Source organism: Tyto alba, unplaced genomic scaffold (assembly GCF_018691265.1).
Source record: "Tyto alba isolate M040663 unplaced genomic scaffold, T.alba_DEE_v4.0 Super-Scaffold_45, whole genome shotgun sequence".
NCBI lineage: Eukaryota > Metazoa > Chordata > Aves > Strigiformes > Tytonidae > Tyto > Tyto alba.
Genome location: NW_024881321.1, coordinates 17719273 through 17740939, shown reverse-complemented (window position 1 = coordinate 17740939; position 21667 = coordinate 17719273). Strand labels below are relative to the sequence as shown.

General features: G+C 39.1%; 1 protein-coding gene across 1 annotated transcript in view; it reads left to right on the top strand.

Annotated features, from left to right (window-relative positions):
- Nucleotides 1–21667, top strand: part of TBC1D4 (TBC1 domain family member 4) — a 109480-nt gene that overhangs the window by 58675 nt on the left and 29138 nt on the right. The window contains exons 2-10 of the mRNA XM_042805986.1: nt 4147–4749; nt 6109–6198; nt 9732–9836; nt 12554–12686; nt 14555–14646; nt 15425–15535; nt 16203–16322; nt 19867–19941; nt 20937–21163. Of these exons, the coding sequence (XP_042661920.1) occupies nt 4147–4749; nt 6109–6198; nt 9732–9836; nt 12554–12686; nt 14555–14646; nt 15425–15535; nt 16203–16322; nt 19867–19941; nt 20937–21163 (1556 nt within the window). The remainder of the gene's footprint in view (nt 1–4146; nt 4750–6108; nt 6199–9731; nt 9837–12553; nt 12687–14554; nt 14647–15424; nt 15536–16202; nt 16323–19866; nt 19942–20936; nt 21164–21667) is intronic.

Below are 21667 nucleotides of genomic sequence, written 5' to 3'. Positions count from 1 at the left end.
TTTGTATTGTCCTGTCACTGCATTATTTTTTTTTTTTTTTCTAACTGCATTGTTCCACTTCATGTGATAGTCTGCTACTCCTCAACAGTTTAGGGAAACTTCATGAACAATATCTACAGGCATGACCTACATTATGCTTCTGCATTCTGCTTCTGGTTTGAGAACTGCTGTCCCTGCACGGCCTCAGCTCCTACCTTTCTTCCTGGGAAGCCCTCTGCAACTCCCTTTGGGCCGTGGTCATCTTTTTCTTCTCTGCCCAGAAATATTTGGAAAAAGGTGGTAGGTCCCCAGACCATGGGACTTGGGAGAGGCAAAACATGGGAGAATTAAGTCTTCTTGCATTGTCCCGGCACTAGCACCACTGGGTTTGTTCAGACTGGAAGGGTGCCTCTCTCACCCTGCAAATACACTGCCTATCCCTCTCTACTCCAGTCTCCCTCTTTGACATAACTATCTTCAAGGGTTCACAAAAAAAATTCTGAGTATGTTAAATAGATTGTTTAAATACTTTAATGAGTTATTTTCCTTGTATGCAGGTGAATGCTGAAAAACTATGAGATTACTCGTTTAACCTTTTTTGTTTTGCTCTACTGTTAGAGCTGGTAGTATATGTCTGCAAATATCTGCAATGGCCCTGTGAGTTTCAGGAATAAGAATCCCATTTCTCCCCTTCGGCTGCTTAATTTCATGAGACTGCTGCAAGGAAATACTAGAACTTGGAAACACATTAGTAAGTTTTAAATATTTCGGGAGTCTGTCTTATTAATATTATTAAACTGATTTCTAAAAGTAGTTAAGTGGTTTCATGCTGTTAATTCAGTATTTTAAAATCTCCGTTCTGCTTACTATCTTGTCTAACTTTACCCTGCAATTTCAGCATTAACAGGTAATAAGCTAATATCCAAATCCAAAAAAGTTACACAACTCTGATGGTGAAACTTTTGTGACTGAGGCTTCTTGACACACAGAGAAGCAAAATGTCAAAAAACAATTATATATGCCAAAGAAATGTGTAAAATGCCACATTGGGATGGTTGCTATGCTTGATAATTGTGCAACTTTTTCTGTATCTTGCATTTCAGGAAAATATAGATGCAAATCCACTTGATTCCAGTTATGGTTTTTGCCCAAAGTCAAAACATTAAATTAACATATTGTAATCTGATCAGGTGTGTCTCAGATGGTAGTGCCGCTTGGTTCTTGATGAGGCAGTGTCACTCTGAACGTGAAGACGGTCAGGTCTAACAGTACAAGCTGTCATGCCGTTAATCATTGGGCACCCTGTCATGGGTATACAGTTATTTCTGCACACTAAAGACTGATAAAATCCTTCTGTATGACTAATTGCCTAGCAATGTTAGTATCTGTCCTGCATCTTACACTTGAACCTGTTTTTCATACCATACTATCTAGAAAATCCATGAAACAACCAACAAGCATCTGGAACTGGTTCTGGACTGTCTGACAGATATTTCTTATCCATTGTGATATCCCTGTATGAATTGTTTTCCTCTTCGTCTCTTATATAAGAATGATATTGGTAACTATGGACTTTAAATGAGTCTCAAACTTTCACCTTGATTTATCACTTTCATTCCGTGGATAGGTAGAAAAATAGGAAAAAAGTGAATATTGATGACGGTGTACTCTAGAAAAATAACATAAAAAATAACAAAGTCTGTAAAAAAAGTTTATCTGAACAAAGCAGGGAGTAAGAATTGGTTAGGTAGTAGGAGCTGAAATTTCTGCTCTAATTCTAGGATCTCTCCATGATGAAGTGTAAATACTGTAGCAATTTATGTGGTAGGTAGAAGCAAAAGCTGTACAGGGAGCAGGGGTTGTGAAGTAGTAATTGTGACTCAAATACTAGTGTCTGAAGGGTATGCACGATCTGGAAAAGATGGAAATAAAGCCAAGTGATGAATAGCAGGATGGTAGGGTGGTTGTTTTTTAGATAGAATTGCAATTACGTAAAACTCTGTGGAAGACGTCTCTGAGAGAGGAGGGAATGTATGGGGAATCCTATTGTGGTAGAGTTGGTAGTGTCTTATCTCCAGCCTATTTGGACATTTGCTGGTGGGGTGGGAGGGGTAGGATGTGTTAGGAGGCTCCAGTCTTTTATCTTAGAAGTGATGAGCAAGTGGCAGAACCCAGTAATTGGAGTGGATGGTACACTTTTTAATATTCCAGTTTGCCAGTTAAACAGCTGACATTGTTTATTCTAGTTGATTGCGTGTAGAATTTATGCATTTTTAATAGAATTATAATTTGTCACTGTACATTGAATAGAAATACAAGTGAATTGTCCTGTAACAGGTTATGGTTTCTAAAAAGGAAAACATTAATTAAAAGACAGCTAGCTTGTGAATTTTGCATATAGAGAGAGCTAAGGGATTTAAACTCTAGAGCTTCTTTAAGCACAGACCTTAGAAGGAGTAAGAGGACTGATCAGTGAAAAAAACAGCTGCATCTTGGAATATGAACTGGCGTGTATAAAGTGAGAATTGTCCATGTCCAGCTAAGATGGCCTGTCTGGGAGGAAGTGCACCTTGGGTGATGGTGAAGCAGCCTGGTAGTGAGAATGAGTAAAGATTAAATACACTCCAGTATCTGTGTCATATCAAGATTAACATTTAGCCTCACTGAAAACTGAGATGATGATGACATCTACAGGGGTGAAAGCCAAACAGTCAGTAGATCTTAGGGTAATTGAACCTAATTTTGCAATAAATGAGCTGGAAGCAGATCTGAGTTGAATGCCCAATGGATGAGGGCGTGTGTAATGGGAGACGGGGATTAAGACGAGGTAATTTTCCACTCTGACTTGCAAAAGTATTGGCATATGAGATTACTGCCTCATTAGCAAGTTTCAACTGGTATCATGTGACTGAAAGAAGGAGATACTGTAGGGAGCATGGATTATTTACTAAAGCGTGGCTTCAGAGTTACGGGGTTTTTTAATAGAATAACTTTGAAACAAATTAAAAAATATTATAGATATGGTAGGAGGCTGTATGAAATACAAAAGATGTTGATTGATTGAATTGGATTAGGTGAGTGGTGAGAACCGATTTCTTGCGAAGAAAAATCAGATGTTTTCTCTTGATCTCATTGTCACTAGTAACTTCCCCAGTACGTGTAATGTGATGCCATTCATTATCCTTCCAGAGAAAATGCAGACCTGGTGAGAAAATATTTTGGTTAAGCAGAGTTAGGTACTGTCAAAAGGGCAACTAGAAGCACTCTTCTCTGTGGTCAGTAGAGTTGGACAAGTCCTTGTTTTCTTTAGTGAAGGTAAAATGAAAAAGGGACTTGCATATCAAATATGTTAATGCTGAAGGCAGACATCCTCCCAAGATGATTGGGATAAAATGGAGGAAGACCCAGGTGGCCTTAAAAAGCTGGGTGATACAGGGCTGAAATTGAGAGTTTCTACTGGAGATGTACAGTTTGGCCTTACAGGGTATAGTAGGAATTGATAGGAAAGAATGAAGAAGAGAGATTTGGGTGTGCTTCTTAATGGCATGATGATTGAGAAGCAGGGAAGTGTGACTTTAAGCAATGTCATAGGATGGATGGGGTGAAATATTTGTAGTAGATAATAAATGAGAGCTAATGCAATTGTCTGTAGTACTTAAGTAAAATTTCCATATGCTTGCTGCCTTTATTTCAAAACTGTCAGTTGAAACTGGTAGGGATTGCTGGTCTCTCTTTCACAAAACTGTTTCCACAACTGTCCTAAGAATGGAATATCTGGCTCTGCAAAATAAAAACAAAGAAGCAGTGATGGCCCGATGAAAAATGCCTCAGCAAGAGACGCTGATGTGGTAAGAGGGCTACAGAAAAGTCAGTCTCAGTGTAAAAAAAAAAGTGAACGTTCATCAGTAGACATTCTGGTAATTTAAAACCTTATGTTTTGGAACAGGTTCCAGTAAAAAAAAAAAAAAGTTATTTGCTTTGCTTCTACTGCATAAATTGTCTATACAGAATTTAGAGTTTTCTAATTTTATATTGTCACTCAAGAAGCTAGTGGCACTCTACTGAAGAAATAACTTCTGTAAATAGTGGCGTTGACAAGTGTTTGACGTATCACTGTGTGCTATCTCATTTGTGGCTACTAAACAGACCTTTCACGCTGTTCCTTAGGTTCCTGATGTCATCAGCAGCATAAGACAAGTCTCCAAAGCAGCACTGAAAGAAGATGCCAAACCAAGTAAGGATAGTGAAGATGCCTTCTATGACTCTCAAAAATTTGAAGTGTTGTACTGTGGAAAGGTGACGGTGGCTCACAAGAAAGCTCCCTCCACACTAATTGATGATTGCATTGAGAAATTCAGCCTTCATGAGCGCCAGCGCCTGAAACTATTAAATGAGCAGCGGAATAATGAGTCGAGTTTGGACTTATCCCTGTGTGAAGGAAATGTGCCAGCTTCTCCATCGGATAGCCCATTTGAGGAGCTGGACAGCCCGAATAACACTGCAGGGCATGCTGCGATGTTTACAATCGGTAGCCAGACCAACTTGACCAACCTGGCCAGCACTCGTGGCTCCTTCCCAGAGAGAATTTTAGAGGACTCTGGCTTTGATGAGCAGCAAGAGTTTCGGTCCCGGTGCAGCAGTGTTACTGCAGTTATGCAGAGAAGGGTTCATGACACAAACCTGAAAATACAGCCACGCAGAAGACATGCAAGTGCACCTAGTCATGTTCAGCCCTCTGATTCTGAAAAGAACAGGACAATGTTGTTCCAGGTGTGTACTAGGATGACTAGTTTCATGTTGTTTTTACACCATATCTTCCCCTGTGCAGTTTGAAGCTGAAACAAGTTTTACAAGATAAATAGTATGGATTCAATATAGTTTCATGATTTGTCAGAAATATTTATATATCTGTTCATAAACAATTGGAACGTGAGTAGCTGAACTTTCTTAAGGAAGTCACCTTGACTCATGAGCTTAGATAAATTTTAAGAAAAAGGAATTACTTATGGAGTAATTACTTACAGGAACAGAGTTTCTAGGGAAATAATTATTTTATGTGCAGTTCTGGTTTGTCTGTATTGGTGAGATCTAGGACCTAGCCGAAAAACATGAGTATTCTTTCAGAAAGAGAACTGATAAAGTCTTCCATGTGAACAAATCCTCTCTTTTGTGCAATTAAAAAGAAGCTCACAACTGCACATAAGGTTTTCACAGCCTTAGGTCTGAGCCAGCCCCTTTATGATAATTTATATTAATGTTCAGTTCGTCTTTCCCAGATGAGTACTCAAACATCTGTGCACTGAAGGCTTCTTCCTTCAAACCTCACAGTTATTTCTTCTCATGCCTGAAGTGAAATTGACATCTTTGGAGCTTGTATTAGGAAAACAAAAGGACACTTAAAGGACATGACCCGTAAAAGGAAAGATCTTTAGACCTTAAAATAACATGGGGCCAAATGCCAGGGTTTTGTCTTTCCATTTGCTTTCAAGATCATTCTTGCCTTTTATTCTCTTGGGGAAATGCTAACTGAAGTGGGAACGCATTGCCCTTTAGAAAGCCACAGCTATCACTAGTGAAAAACTCCCTGAGGTCTATGGAATAAGTTCCATATGCTTCAGGAGCAGTTTGGGAAAACTGAAAGATAGTTTGCTGCAGAACGTACTCTTATCTGAAATTATTACAAAACCAAAAAGTATCACCTTAAGATCAACATAGTTTCTCAGCTGATCTACAATATAGTTTTAAAAAAAAAAAAAAAAATTAATTCTGTTTTTTATTGCAGCTTTTAATTTAATCACATTGTTTACTAAAGGTTTTAGTATTGTCTGTCAAACATGTGATCTTTGGACCAAAATAACTTGCAAAGAAAAGGAAGCAGGGAAAAAAAAGCTGTCTTCTTTTCAAGTCTTTTTCCTATTCAACTGACTGTATTGTTCTTGCCAAAATATTCTTACTCAACATAGGCTAAGTTATGGCACCCTTGTTCCTGCTGAGTAAGCTGTTGTACTGAAGGTATTTTATGTGAACAAGAAAGGTCTGGACTGTGACATTTTGTTGCTCTTAATGTTGTGCCTCCTAGACAGCCTAGTTTATGACTTATTTTTCTCCCCTTCCTCACCCCCTCCTCAGGTTGGAAGGTTTGAAGTTAACCTCATCAGTCCAGACACCAAATCCGTAGTGCTTGAAAAGAATTTTAAAGATATCTCCTCATGTTCTCAGGTAAGCATTAGTAAGAAGCAACACGTAGATTATCGGGAGAAAATGAACTTATTTATTCTTCAGCTGGGTTGCCTTGCTGGTCTGTAGGCAGCAGGAAAAAAGAAATGTAGATGTATTAAAAAAAGGGGGTGGAGGGAAGGGCAAGAAGGGATTTTGAGCTATTGTGACTAATGTGAATACAAATCTTGCATGAATTTTGATGCACCAGTTTTGGGGAGTACAGCTGAGGAAATTGGATATTAAACTGCAATTGCTTCATGAACACTTGCAGCAGTCTTGAAGTACTGATTTGCCTTTGCAAGAGTGAGAGCTGTTATTCAAATTGGGGCTTTCACTCATCTGGTAGCAGTTTCAAGTAGATACTTCATAAAAATAATTCAGTGTCATTCCCAAAGAGCCTAAGTACGGAAAAGATGAGCGCGAAACCGGTCTGAGCTGTGGTAGTGGTAACTTTGATCATTGGTCAGAAAACAAATTATAAACTGTTCTACTTTGGGAGAACATTGGATATAATTTTGGAGGTAGCTTAATCTCCATTTAGCTTGCTCCAAGTGTACTGGTTTTGAGCGGCTAAGCTCCTGAATGCCTCTGAAATGAAAAGAGGAGAGCATCAGATCATACTTCCAGAAAAACAGCAGCTCATCTGCATCATTTCTTCTGGAGAACATAGGTGAACTTAGCTATGTTGAGTAATAAATAAATCTGTCTTATAAAGTTAAATGCCAGGGCTGAGGGATTCACCTTTCTATCTTGCTGTTGTTCAGCACCTGTTACTTCTGATACCTTATGTTTTGAGGTTTTACTTTATTACCTTCTTTCATTCGCCATGCACACTTCAGGCATCCTTAAACATTATTATTCTATTTTAAACTATAATTCCTGGCATACTCCAAACCTGTATTTCACCCCCAAGTGCTTTCATTTTAATGCTAATGACAGATGTGCTCTTGCATGACTGTGCTGACAGTGCTAATACGAATTAAGAACTGGTCAGTACTTGTAACACAAGTGGAGTCTTGAGCTACTAACTAAGGTCCAGGCCCGTAAATAGACTCTGCCGTTTTAACTAGGATTTGTATTGCTTTTAGTAGAGAAAAAAGGCAAGTGCAAATACAGAATGGGACTTTATAATCAAACAGTGATGTATTCGTAGTTCTTTAATAAATACAGATCAAAGAGATTCTTAAAGCAGTGGTATGGAAAGCAAAATTTGCAGGCGACTTGAGTCTTCTGCGTTGTGGGTGTACTGAGCTGAATAAAAGGGATACTTGAGCTTTACGTACTAGGCTCCTGGGTTGCCTATACATACAGACAATAGTCAAACAAAACAGTTTTAAGTAATGACAACCTTTTTTCTGCTGACTTTAAAACGTGGTGGAGACCAGCAAGGCCATGGCAGATCTGCAAGGCCTAACTTTCCTTCAGTAAAATAACTGTGTACAGTAAACAGTGTTAGGTGATGCTGTGTGTTGGGCTTTGGAGATGGAGTTTTTCACTTCACCTCTTCTCTTCAATTTGGAGCAAAGCTTTTGCTTTTTTGCATGTTTGAATAACTCAATCAGGTGCTAACAATACTGTGGTTTGTGTTTTTGTTTTTGTTTTTTTTGTTGTTGTTGTTGTTTTGATTTGGTTTTAGTGCAAAACGGCTACTTTAGAGAAGTTGGGTTTGTTGTTTGGTTGGTTTTCTTTACTCTTCAATTTTCAATAGAAATTAAACATTAATTTGTCCAAGACTAAGGAGCTGGTTGCATAAACCTCATCAGTACTTCTTTAAGATCTCAGTGCTAGCCACAAGGCTTCTCTGCTACGGATTTATAGAGCAGCAATTTACTGCGTGTTTGTGAGACTGCAGCTTAGGAATGTTTGTTCCTTTAAGCTTTACAAACAATGAGAAGGAGATGTTCTCTTCAGCTTACGTTCTGGATTCTTTTAGTCTGGTCTAATAATGTTATTTTTATTCTATAGCTTAGGTATAGTTGATCTGCTGCATTCAATTAATTACCTGCACTCCATAAAATTGTCAAAGCAGCAAACGTAATTGGTGATAAACCCATGTGTATGCTGTCTAAGCTCAGGTGTCAGAGAGCTGTAGAAGTTTTGTTGTTGCAGCCTTGCTGACCTTGAGGGAACCCAGAACTACAAAAAAACTTTGCTCTTTCGGCATGACAAGTCCAGCCACGCTCTTAGAGAAATGTGATGGAGGTACTGCTAATTGAGGAATGTACTGTGCTATTTACACTTCAGTGGTGCAAGTGTCCTGTCCATCTGCCCTACAAATGTTGTCCTGTGGAGACTGAGAAATCAGACAGCAGTAGACTTGTTCAGGCACTGTCAGCAGTGAGGAAACTGCAATCTCACCAAACCGCCTTAAGTAAATGTGGTTTCCTTGCAAAACAGAGGGCAGTACTTCACTGTGTATACATCTATTCTTTTTCATTTTACGCTTTTGAAGACTTCATGTGTCACAGGAAAATGAGTTCAATTAAGTCAGGATTAGTGTAGACTATGGTAAACTAATGCCAGATGTTCCATTTTAGATGTCCTCTGCACCTTTAAGTTTTGCTTAAGTAGCATGAATGTAACTTTTGGAATTTTGTTTTTAAAACAACAGTGTGTAGTGACAATATGTTCAGTCTGTCACGTACTACATTACCAGTTTTGTCTAGAGTGTTTTCTGTAGTGACAAGCAAGTTGTTTTGCCTCCTCTCCTCTTCTATGATATAGGTGTTTTCTTTGGAGATGGATCCAAGCAACTGAGTTCTGCTTTCTGTTGTATTTGAACTTGAGGAATTAGGCTTTCTTTTAGAGAAAAGCTACTACTACCATACTTGGGTGATAAAAACATTGGCAAAAGCTTTAACGATAGTGAGTCATGTTCCATGAATTGAGACTGGGAATATAGTGCTTCTTAGGAAGCAGCTCTCTTTGATCTTCTCAGTGCTGTTTTTAGGAAGGCAACGTTCCCTGTCAAGCAGTTAGACTAGGATCCTGAAAGAAGACGTCAGTAGTAACGTGTAGTGAGTCTTAAAACTTCTGGTATGTAACTCAGTCTCAAAGAACTTCTTTAAGAATTTGGCTGAAATGTCATGTCACCTACTCATTCCCTGCTCTTTTTGGTGTAGTCCTAACGTGCATTACAGGAAATTGGAGGTCTGTTGTTGTTTTCATGCTCCTCTACTCCCATGTTTTAGCACAGGCTTATTACATCAAGTTTTCACTGCAGAGGCAATTACAAATACAACCTAGGACTCTTTAATTTGCTTCCCCGAAAATCCAGTTTTCCTAATGGAAGAAATTCAAGTCCAAATCTATTGCTGTATAATTTTTGGTTTGAGTGTGTAAAGAGCTTTATGCAACTTATTTTAAAATCTAACTATTGTCATTGTAAAATAGATCGCTAGGAGTATGCATTTATAGTTTCTCAAATTTTTGTATTGGCGAGTGTTGGAATCTGGTAACTAGTTTTAGGATCACTTTGGAAACTAAGCCTGTTCATAAAATAGTCAATTAATGCTGTTTTTAAACTCTCTTAGGGTATAAAACATGTTGATCACTTTGGTTTCATTTGCCGGGAATCTGTTGAACCTGGGTTAAGCCAGTATGTTTGCTACGTGTTCCAGTGTGCAAGTGAGTCTCTGGTGAGTATTTATTACTGATCCTAACTTTTCCATCGGGTGATGTCTGAGGCATTTCCTAAACCACAGGAGTCTCTGTTACTCTGCTGTCAGCTGAGCCTCAGTGGTCACATCCTCTCAGGTGTAAGACCTCAGTTGTGAATACAAAAATATGCAATAGGAAATGCATACAGTCTGTTCATATATCACCATATCCTGCTGCTCTGCTGATGCATATATCAATAACAAATAGAAAAAAGTCCAGATGGATGAGCTTACACATGCAAGTTGTGAGCATATTTGGGCTCTGTATTTGGTTGTAATTCTTGCATTTTTAGTTGTGTGAGACACTTGGCTCCCCATGAAACATGCAATTACATGTGTTGAACCTGTAACAAAGCTGGTGATAAAAACCAAACTTAATTTTCAGGGTAGGGTTTAAACTACTGACTGATCCTGCATATGTCTTTAGCCTGCACATGACTTTAGCATTTTCCCCTGTAGTCTGTTTTGTTCCTCAGGAGAAGAAAATAGCAGCATTTGATCAGAGAAGAAAACCATAATATGTGTGGATGTATGTAACTATAAAAAAGTCCATTGGACATTTGATAAAGTATGTATCAATCAACTGAAGTTCCAATTGCCAGTGATTTAACTGATACAGATAGCTTAATAATGTGACACATTCAGGAAATCATCTTGACTACTATATTTTTATTTTAAAGCTCTGACACTGTAAAAGAAGTTGGTTTCTGTTCTGAAACATCTTTGTTCCTGATGGCTGTGCCTGACAGCTGCTAACTTTTCAGCTAAACTTAAAAATCACTCTTCCAGATGGCTGAAAAGGAAATGTATTAATCCATTGACTAGTTTGAGAGTTGTCCTGGGTTGAACCACAACAAGAGTAAATAGATTTACGTCAATAAAACTTCAAACAGCTAAGAGCCCTAGATGCACGATGGTAGCAGAAGGTTGCACTTTTACCAAAATGGGAGCTTCTTATGAAATCAGCTCTGTCTTTGTACTAACAGAAAATGTTACATCCGACCTATTGATAAATCTGACCGTTCATAATTGAGAGACTGAAAATGTGGTGTATAAAGAAACCATATATTTATGAACCTCTTTACATACTCTAGTACTGGTATGTGTGGGTGTACCCACACTGCAATATGAAATGAACATTCCTGAGCTACTTTCCGATACAATCACTTGGACCCCAGTGGCAGTTTGACTGTGGCAGAGCAGAGCTGTAAAACCTAATGCTTTCTGGATTCTGTGCTGCCAGGCAGGCTATGTTGGTAGGCTTGTGTATATTTGCTCTAAACCTAGCTGCAGTCTGTGCTACAGTTCTCATGATTTTAGTGTAGTCATAATCCAGATGCTTAGTGCTGTTCTGTGGATCTTCCATTTGAGAGGCATTGTTACCAACTTTAAAAAATTATCAGTCTGTATTGCAAGACAGATATTGACTGTTCAATACCCTGCTTTATTGCTAAGAAGAGAGAGCATCCAGAAGTTACTGGTAGTGCTTAAAACTCTGTTTTGTGGGTGGTTTGTTTGTTTTGTTTTTTTTTTTAATAAAGAAGAAAAGCAATCAAACCTATACATAATCAGAACACAAACTAATTAAAATTTCCACATTCAGGTGCCACTTTTTTTTTTTTTTTCTTCCCCCTAAGTGACAGACCCTCAAAAAAGTCTGTATGTTTTCAGTGTTAGACTGAATGATTTTGGTTTCAAATATTTCAGCTCTCTTCTGCTTATTAAAAAAAAAAAAAAAAACAAAAACAAACAAACAAACAAAAAAAAACAAAACAAAACAAAAAAAAAAAAAAAAAAAAAAAAAACAACAGGTAGGAGCAAGGACCTGACTCTGAAGTAGAATACTGATTTCTTTCCTAAAATTGTTGTCAAGCTGCTGTCTCCTTCTTTCCATGCTAATGCAAAGACTCGAGTAAACAGCTTTTAATAAGCATTGTATTCACCTAAAATACAGTTGATGAACTCCAGGTGCTTTATATTTAAGGTCTGGGAGTGTATTTGAATAAGCATGGAGAAACACTGTCACCTCAACCTATCTTACACAAAAGTTGAGCTTTTCCAGTGCTGGTGTGTGCGAACATAGCAGTGATGTATTTGTGGTAATGGCAGAGGAAAGGTCAGGGCAGACTACAAGGCAGAATGGCAGTATTTAAAGAGAAGTTGGTGACTGTAATAAAGCTGGTAGCCAGACTAGTAGCCTGGAGAAAGGCGAACTGCTGTGGGAAGCTTCTGTCTGCCACCGGGATGAGTCTATGGGGTTTTGTGCTAAAATCATACAGTCGTGGGAGGAAAAGCATTGAGAGGGAGCATGTGTAGTTTACAGGGGAAACTCAAAGCTAAAGAAAAATAAATTAATGCTTTTTATTTAGCCAGCATATATTCAAGCCAAAAATTCCCACTTGCAGCTTCTTAAAAGAGTGACTGCCTGCCTAGTAAGCTTGAATAGCTGCAGTTAGATACTCAAAATTACACTGTCTGGCTAAACTTGAAGATGATGAGCATCCACAGAAAATGCAGAAAGTTAGGAATACAACCTTGATCTCTTTAGAAGACAGCAAACAGGGGTGGTGTTTTGTTTTGTTTTGTTTTTTTTTTTATTATAAAGCACCTGTCTATGATGTGATTTCTAAATCTTATTTGATGTATATGGCATGAATTTTTGTTTATACGCTGTCTTTTCCCTCCTTCCCCTATAGGTTGATGAGGTAATGCTTACCCTGAAACAAGCCTTTAGCACTGCTGCAGCTCTACAAAATGCCAAGACACAGATCAAGTTGTGTGAGGCCTGTCCTATGCATTCATTGCACAAACTTTGCGAAAGAATTGAAGGTAAGCAGCTGAATTCATTTTCTAATTGTGTTTTTCTGATTATTCTAGAATAATTTTAATTATGTTAACCATGTGCTTTCAACTTAAACAGTGTAAGAACAGAGGAAAAATTATCTTAAGAAGCAGTTCTTACCATCACTTTGCACTCTCTGTAATCAAGTGGAGGTGATAGCAGTAATGATGTTGAAATTGAATGTAGTGCAGCTTCTCTTATAACTACACACTCTTTCATCACCATACCTCTCTCAAATGTTAAACAGAGCAGAAAAACCCACTAGTTCACCTTCTATTTGTTGGGATTTTATTTGGTTTGTTTTGGTTTGATTTTTTTTCTGAAGATGCATGCTTTCAAAATAGATCATAAAAAGGCAGTTGTGATCAAAAAGGGTCTTGCTTTCTTGTGTGTGTGTTCTTTCCTGTATGGGGTTATTTTTTTCCTTCTTTGATTTTATTCTCTTACACACTTCAAAACCTAGTTCTATTATGGGGAAATAAATGATTAAGTTACATCAGTATCTGGCTTCAAATATGAATAGACAGACCTTTATAGTTTCTCTGCAAGTGAGGTATGCCAGAACACTTGCAAGAAATCTTACAAGATAGAATTTTAAAAGAAAAAAGATCAGTAGCAGGATTCTATCTTTATAGTCAGTCTGCTACATCTCCTTGTGGAGTGTGGTATGCAAAAGCAGCCAGTATGTTACAGTAGTCTTGTATCTTCTGGTCTGGTGATGATGGTGCTGGTAATTGCCACTTCTTCCACTTGTTGAAAGTCACTATTGCTACTCACCTCCCTCTGGTGGATTAAAAAAGTGTAAAATCTTAGTGGTGTGAAATTCTCTTTCTGACTGCATTGTCTGGGTTTAACAACAGATATTCACAAGTGATAAAGCTTTACTTAGAAAGTCTTCTGTAAATGAAAAACTATAGAGGCTTGCTGTATAAGGCAGTGTAAGTATCTTGAACACAGGTACTTACAAGCCAGGGATAAGTACCCAGTATCAAAATAAAATCTCTTATTGGGCAACAACTTGAGTGCCATAATACTAGTTTCATAAACTTTGTACTTTGCAACTGAAAGACATGTTTTAGTGTCCCATTGTTTTTATCCGCCTGCTCTGTTTAGAGTCTAGAAGTTTGTCATAATCAGACCTAGAGTTTTATGGCTTTGGAAAAATCTTCATCTGTTCTGATTTCAATTTTCTATGAATGATATTGACCATGGATGGTAAACCCATCTATCTTCATCTGATTCAAGGGTTTTGTTTTCTCCCAACGTTTTTGTATCTTCCTAGAACAAGCTCTGTGAGCAAACGTGCACTTTATTGAACATCAGAAATTCTTTATTCATACAGCTTTTATTCTGTTCTTGCTTTTAAGTGTCTTCAGTTCTCTGGTATGTCCTATACCCTACCCTGTCCTTCTGTCAAAATGCATCTAAATTTTTCAATTAAAAGCATCTTAAAACTTCTGAGTATCCTGTGCACTGAGTATCTCTCCAGTTATATCTCTGATCTGTTCCTCTCTTCCTCCTCTCCCATACAGTTGTCAGGCTTCCAGCTGTCAGTGATCTCTTGGTACTAGGACAGAAGACATCAGTGGGGTAGGGAGCACAACCTTTTACACAGGAGCCAGCCACTTAGCTGCTGATAGTTCTATTTTTACTGCTAAAGGAAGAAGACAAAACTGTGTGGTTTAGAAAAACCTGGAGTATTTTGTATCATGTATACTGCAGATACACAACTGTCATACATTAAACTTTTATAAACTCAAATACAGGCTTATATCTGCTACTATCATTTTTTTCAAAAGTTTTTTGGGATACCATCTGAGAATCTAGAAGCTTTAATGTTCCTTTCTTTTCTCAGGACTCTATCCACCAAGAGCCAAACTTGTAATTCAGAGGCATCTTTCTTCACTAACTGATAATGAGCAAGCAGACATTTTTGAACGTGTACAGGTAATACGTTAGACACTGTTCATTCAAATTTGAAAAAGACGGTGATAAAATGGACTAGATGCTTTTGATTATGTTTGTTTTATTATGTAGCTGATCTAGAATTTACGGGGTTTCCACCAAACAATATACTGAAATAACATGCTCAACCTAACCTCATATGTATAAGCTGCTATTGGAGAAGTTTTGATTCCCAAGTCTGCTGAGATGCTCTGTGTTCATACCCAGAGTATTTTTTTTTTTGCTGAGCTTCATCTGTAAACACATTTTCCTAGTTGTAAGTGATATGGGAGTGTGTTGAGAGCAGGTGAGACATGCAGGTATCAGGGGTGTGTCTGGCATTTCAGAAGTTGTCTTTTTTGACTTACTCTGGTATAAGCAAGAGTACTCAAGTGGTTGAAGTATACTATAATTTAGGCTTCCAAAGGCTATGCCCCTTTCTAGCTGCCTGAAGAAGGGAGTGGCTGTTTGGTTTTCAAGGGTTCCTTATTCTGTTTATAAAGCTATAAAGTGGCAGGCAACCTTAGAAGACAAAATGTGTGGGCATGAGGCTTCTTCCTCTCCACAGCCTGTAACATTTTCCATATGGAAGGTTTTGGTCTATTTTGCTCCAGGGGGTATGAAGGCATACAAGCAGTAGTGCAATTTGACATACTAATAGTGCATTTTGGCATCTGGCATTATCTGTATATTAATTTCAAAGAATACATTCATATAGAAGGGAAAATAAGTAAATCATGACTTCAAAGAACTTTTTTCATTTCTTTGCTGCTACTGACAGAAAATGAAGCCTGACAATGACCAGGAAGAAAATGAACTTGTGATCTTACATCTACGCCAACTCTGTGAAACTAAGCAGAAAACGCACATTCATATTGGTGAAGCACCAACGGTAAAGCTTATTTTTGTATTATTCCTCTCCCTTCTCTCACCCTGTTAAAACACAACCTTGCATACTAGGAGGGACACTGCTAGAGTTCATTAGGGATAGCTGAAGCCTGGGCATTGTAAATAAGAGAGGACTATGAAAGAGAAGTAATTTGATTTGATTTATAATGGCATGCTTAGGGTTTTTAAGTTTGGGGGCAGGAAGAGAGGGAAGAATGACAACCAATTATTTTTACGTCTAGATATCACTACAGTGTGAGGATACTTCTTCTGTCCTTTTCCTTCCTCCCTGATCCCCACTCCTAAACAGTTATTTCTAGGGAGAACAGGGATGAAGAGGGCATTAGTTTCAGTTTAAACTATGAACTTATTTAGTAAAGGAAGTGGGTAACAGTATTGTTAAATTGATATGCTTGTACAAGATATTGAGGAATAGAATGTGTCTCTGTGGTTTTTTGTGGGCTTGTTTTTGGGGGTGTGTGGGGTTTGGGTTTTATTCTGTTGTTGTGTTTTGATTTTTTTTTTTTTTTTTTTTCCATTCGTGGTGGTTTTTTAATACAGGCCAAGGGTATGTTGTTTATTATGTAACTTGGTTCATCGCTAGTCTTTGGAGGTCTGCAATTTCAAAAAGAATTGCCAAAGCTGAACTGTGTCCTTGCTCATTTCAACAGACCATTTCTAACAATGCGATTCCAGAAAGCACCGCCAGTGGTGGCAGGTTTAAACTTGACATTCTGAAAAACAAGGCCAAGAAATCCTTGACTAGCTCTCTGGAAAATATCTTCTCAAGGGTAAGATTAACAACTCATTGTCAGCAGCTCTTCCAGATATCCTTGACAGTAAAGACCTTTCAGATTTTTTTGTTTTTTTGGTCTCAGTCTGATAAATACTTAATGAAGCGATATCCCTGTTATGAAATCTGAGGGTTACAGCTGGGTTGATTGTGACTTAACTGTGCTAAAAAGTTTATGGTAAGGCCACATACAGAGGGAAAAAAGCCAGCTTTTGAATAATGAATGTTCATTGTAGGTGGCAAGTGAGTTAGCTGAGCATTATCAGATGTGTTGCTTCAGAATGAAAAAAATTAATCAGGATGGTTGTGTGATCCCATAAAGAGATCTTCTTTTGGAAGTGTGAATAAATATGCCTGCATAAACTAGAAAACTTTCTATTCTGAGAGGTAATGCCTTACCTCTCATAGCTAAAAGTGCTCATACTGGTCACTAAGCATCTTTGGAAATGAGTAACAAAGTTGTCCTTTTGCAGGAAGAAAAAAAAAAAGAAATAGACTTAAAAAGTGAGTTGTTCTTCATTTCAGTGTTATGGTGTGGAATTGCAGATAATTACTACAATTCTCTTGTATTACATAGCCTTTTAAAGAAGTCTGAATTGCAAGTTTTGCTTAGTGACCCCTGCTCAATAGGGAGAGTCCTGAAAGCAGAGAAGAGGCATATAGAGGAGCAGCTGAAGAAGGCTGTGTGCCTGGGATCCAGTGTGTCATTACAGAGAAAGTGTTACGAGCTGTGAATATTGGATGGCAAGGTCTAAATATAATTTGGGGCAGGGAAATTAAGTTCCTTCTGCTAGTAATTTTAAAAGTACCATACTAAATCAAGGCTTAAGTTGCACTTGTCCTGCAGCTTATAAGGGCATGTCATAAAGTAACCTAGATGAAGCCACAAATGTTCCCTATAAGGGAGGCAAATATTTGCCAGGGAGAATCCTTAGAACTTAAGGTTAGGCGTGAATTTGATCCAGTGGCCAAATCTGTCCTATGCTGTGTAGTAAATTTTACATACTAGGGACTTGGTCTGGATTTGGCAGAGGAGGGGAGAGAGCACACGCACAAAAGAGAGAGATGACAGAAGATCTGGATAATTTCAGCAGTCTGGAATATCATCAAATGGTGACAGCTACAGTCATGCCTATGCTGAGTCTAATTTCTTTTCCACATCTAAAGGACATGTGACTGGAAAGTGATGTATCTCTGCCGATGGGTCACTAACCCTGCGGTGGTTGTGGAACAGGCAAACATCACTGGGAATAACCCAGTCAATCAGCGCTGCCATATACAGACATACTAGCGCTCCGATCATGTCAAGGAAAAATCATTTAGACTAAAAGCACTGCTGCAGGTTGTAGTGTAAGGATCTACACAGTCCATGACTGAGTTCAAGAGAAGTGGACACCTGAATCTGGGTTAGGGTGATTTTAAGTTTGCTATTTATGAAGCAGACTTACTGTTGTGAGGAAGGTTGTCTTATCTTTAGCTTGAAACTGCAATAGATCAGGAACAGCATTATGTTGTTGTGAATCATGATACACATGATACATCATCCCTGCAGGTCCATTTAAAGGTTACACAGTGCAAGACCGAGAAAAAATAAATTACAGTGGAGCTCAACCAATAATTGTTTGGTCAAAGCAGATACATACCACAAGTATCTCTGTGCAAGTGTATACTGTGTGTTACATGCATACATGTGTTATACGATGACTGTTTTGATAGTTGTTCATCATGTTATTACAACAAGCCTAATGGATCATGGCTAATTCCTAAAGGTATTTAGGCACTGTCGTGGTTTGAGCCGACCAAATACCTACTGGTGTGGTGGTTTGCCCCTCCTTAAGCCACCTGCAAATCACACGGTACTGATGTAACGGAATGCTAATTATGCATGACTTAATTATAAAGTATGCATCATCTTTAAAGTACATTCAATACAAAGAGACCATGAAAGAACTTCAGTTTTTTTTCTTTTAAAGTCATCATTCAGCATCTTTTCGTAGATAAAATAAGTAAAAAATAGAAGTCAGTATATGTGGGGGAGACACCTACTCAGCCTCAATCTTAGCAAAATTAGAAATAAGTATGTAGTAACCTGCTACCTAGGAACACTTTAAATGGATGGCTTCTTAGCTAGATAAATATCATCAAACGACATTTTAGGCTACTTGAAGGAGTAGCTACTTACTGCTCACCATAGGGAAACATGCTGGGTTCTGTACTCTGGCTTTACTTAGTCCCAGAGGAATGTCACTTTTTCACTTGTTTGTTTTGCTGGACTGATCTTACTTTTTGTCGGGTTTGAACTGAGAACAGGCTGTGGCTTCCTAATGAGGTACCTCAGAAAAATAAATATAACCTCTGTCTGACCTCATGAACAGATTTCTTCCAGTCCATGCTGCACTAACCTCTTCTGTTTTTTGTTTTGTTTTGTTTTGTTTGTTTGTTTGTTTGGTTTTTTTTTTTTGTTTTTTGTTTTTTTTTGGGTTTTTTTCGAACCAAAAAGTCCTTCTTACGGTACTAAAAGTGTGTGTTTTTAAAGCTGGTGGAAAAACATCCGAGTTATCCTTTGCTCTTGTTTTATTGTGAGGATCAGTAAAGAGATGCTTCAGGCAGTATATTCATTGGTAGTGATCTTAAATGGGATAACGTACTTAAAGGGCACTCTAAGTCTTGAAAACAAACCTTACCGGGAAAAAGTAGGCTAAATAAATACTGCTGAGGTTGACAAAACTTCCCCTGGAGTTTGCAAGCATACCAAAAGGAGCTCTATCTATAGTTTTCCTAAAACCTAGATTATTTTTCCCCTGATAAAGTGCTGAAAGAAACTTACTTCAGCAGTCAGAAGTGTCCAACAGCATACATCACCAATGTTTCATGGAAGTTAAGGTTAGGAGAAGAAGGTACTCAGCAGTACTGCGGCTCTAGCCTCTTCCTGTGAAACCAGATGACTGTTAACCAGTTCAGCAAAGACCTGCTAATGCTAATTTCTGGCAAATTTGCCTCAGAGTTATCTGCATGATAATTGAAAAGTCTTGTTTGTATCTGATGCCATTTGGCTGGATTTGCAACCAGAGAGTGTTTTTTTTCCCAGTTTTAGTGTTTTTACTACTTTTGCCCAGGTGGGCTTATTTTGTCTGAAATACCTAGATATGGAGTAAACTCCCTTTTGAGATTGTGGTATTGCAGATGCATCTGTTAGCTGCAGTGCATGCACAGTACTGAAGTCTGGAGCTTTTTGAACTTGGCTGTTTAAGCCAATGCAGCTATTTTGCCTGGATCAGGAAGTACTCAGTTACTTCAGACAGTGTTGCTGCAGGTTTAAAACTCTTGGGAGCAAGGAGGGAGAAGATACAGCCTTGCCAGCTAAAGATGATGTCACTGCTTATAAAATCCAGTGCTTGCCCCATGATCTATGATCTTATGTCAAACATGTCACATGACTGAGCTGTCCTGTGTTCACCTGCACAGCTGTTGCCATCTTTGCCTAACCTTCGGAAAAAGAGGAAAAAAGACCGGATTAAATTACTCACCGTTTTTTCTTGCAGGGAGCCAACAGAATGCGAGGCCGCCTGGGAAGCATGGACAGCTTTGAGCGCTGCAACAGCCTTGCTTCTGACAAAGTAAGGAGCTTAGTTAAAATTGTCATGTTTTCATGCACGGGTGCTAATGAAGCATAAATACGGCACTCTGCGTCAATTTGAAGGAAGTAGCACAAAGCACATCACAAAACTCTTAAATAAGAGTTTCCACTGCGAGGCGGAGGGTGTAAGAAAGTTGGCATATATGTTGACTTGAAGCTTCAGCTTTAATCTGTTGCTTGATTGCCAGTCCTTTTTTTTTACACTTCCCTTGCTTTTACAAAAAGCAGGGAGTTTCTGGTCAGCTTCTGCCTTGTTTCACTGAAGTAATTAAAAAGGGTCATATCTCAACAAAAGGAAGTGCTCTCTGAAGGTGAAGAATCCTTTTTGTAAATAATAGTTGCTTTAGGGAAGTAAGAATTTTTGACCTAAAACCAGCTGTTGGGGATGCTGTATGGTGGCGAGGGGGCGGAACTCTGTTCACTTTCTTTTTATTTCCTGTTTTTAATGTTTCACCTCACGTGAGGATTGGTTGCTGGTTTTCCCAGGAGGTGAAGATTCTGTTATGGTTTTCCTGCTACAGTTACTCATAAACTGGCTGTGTAATAACAGTCTCTCTTCCAGGATATCACTATGACGGTACAGGAAGTATGCTCGCGATATGTCGAGGAAACTAGCTAAAAGCCGTTTCCCTAGTCTTTTCAATTCCTGTGTTTTCCTGAAAGAGCTAAAAGTCTGGTAGCTGGAATGCAGATCCCTGTGAGAGGATGCCTGGAGTAATTAGTATGTTGTTTGCATTGTATATATATTTTTATTCCTCCCTCCTCTTTTTTTTTTTAAAAAAAGAAGGGTGCTGCTGGTTCGGAGTAAATTATCAAAGGATGTCTGGTTTTGGTGATAATTAGCATACAATAGGCCCTGACCAAGGAAGGGGAGAGGCTTTGGTGCCCCGATGCGGCGCACGACCCGCGGGGTTAGGCGAGAGCTCTGGTCGGGCGCAGAGCGGCAGGCCTCACTCTGCCAGCACTTCCTTTCAGGACGCTTCGCCGGGCAATTCCCCGCCAGCAACTCCTCCGGCGTCCCCCGTATCCTCGGCCTGGCAGCCGTTTCCCGAGGAAGACTCGGACTCCCCGCAGTTCAGGAGGCGTGCGCACACCTTCAGCCACCCCCCCTCCAGCGCCCGGCGGAGGATAACCTTCCAGAACGGGAGGTCCCAGAGCGTCCGGTCCCCGCTGCTGCGGCAGAGCTGTGTCGAGACGACAAGGTGAGTTCAGGGCACCCCACCCCACGCCACGCCACGCGCCTGCTGTCTCCTGCGGTCTCGGTACGCCGGTCTCACCCGCGTTGCTTCTTATGAAAGCTGGTTCTGCGCCGCTCTGGATTTTATTTCTTTATTTCCAGCCTGTCTTCTCTGCCTCCCAGTAGTTTGGTGCTTTGCAGTAACTCCCTGATCTCTGAGCAGCAATTCAGGGGAAGCATCTATTCAGCTAATTGATCACTGAGCTCGATGCTGGTGATGATCTATTTATTTATTAGTCATCCTCTGGGCTGAGCCTTTTTTGGCAGTGTTGCTAGTCAGGCCCTTCAGAGAAGAGGTCCTCACCACTTTTAACTGCAGAGACAGTAGCCTGACAATTTTATGCCAGGGTGAAAAAGGCACTGACAGCTTCAAGTGCCTGTTGCTGTATTAGCCAGACCTCCTAGAGAGTATGTCCAGAATTAAAACTGGTGAGGAGTCTCGCAAAAGGATGTAAGGATAAAACTTCTC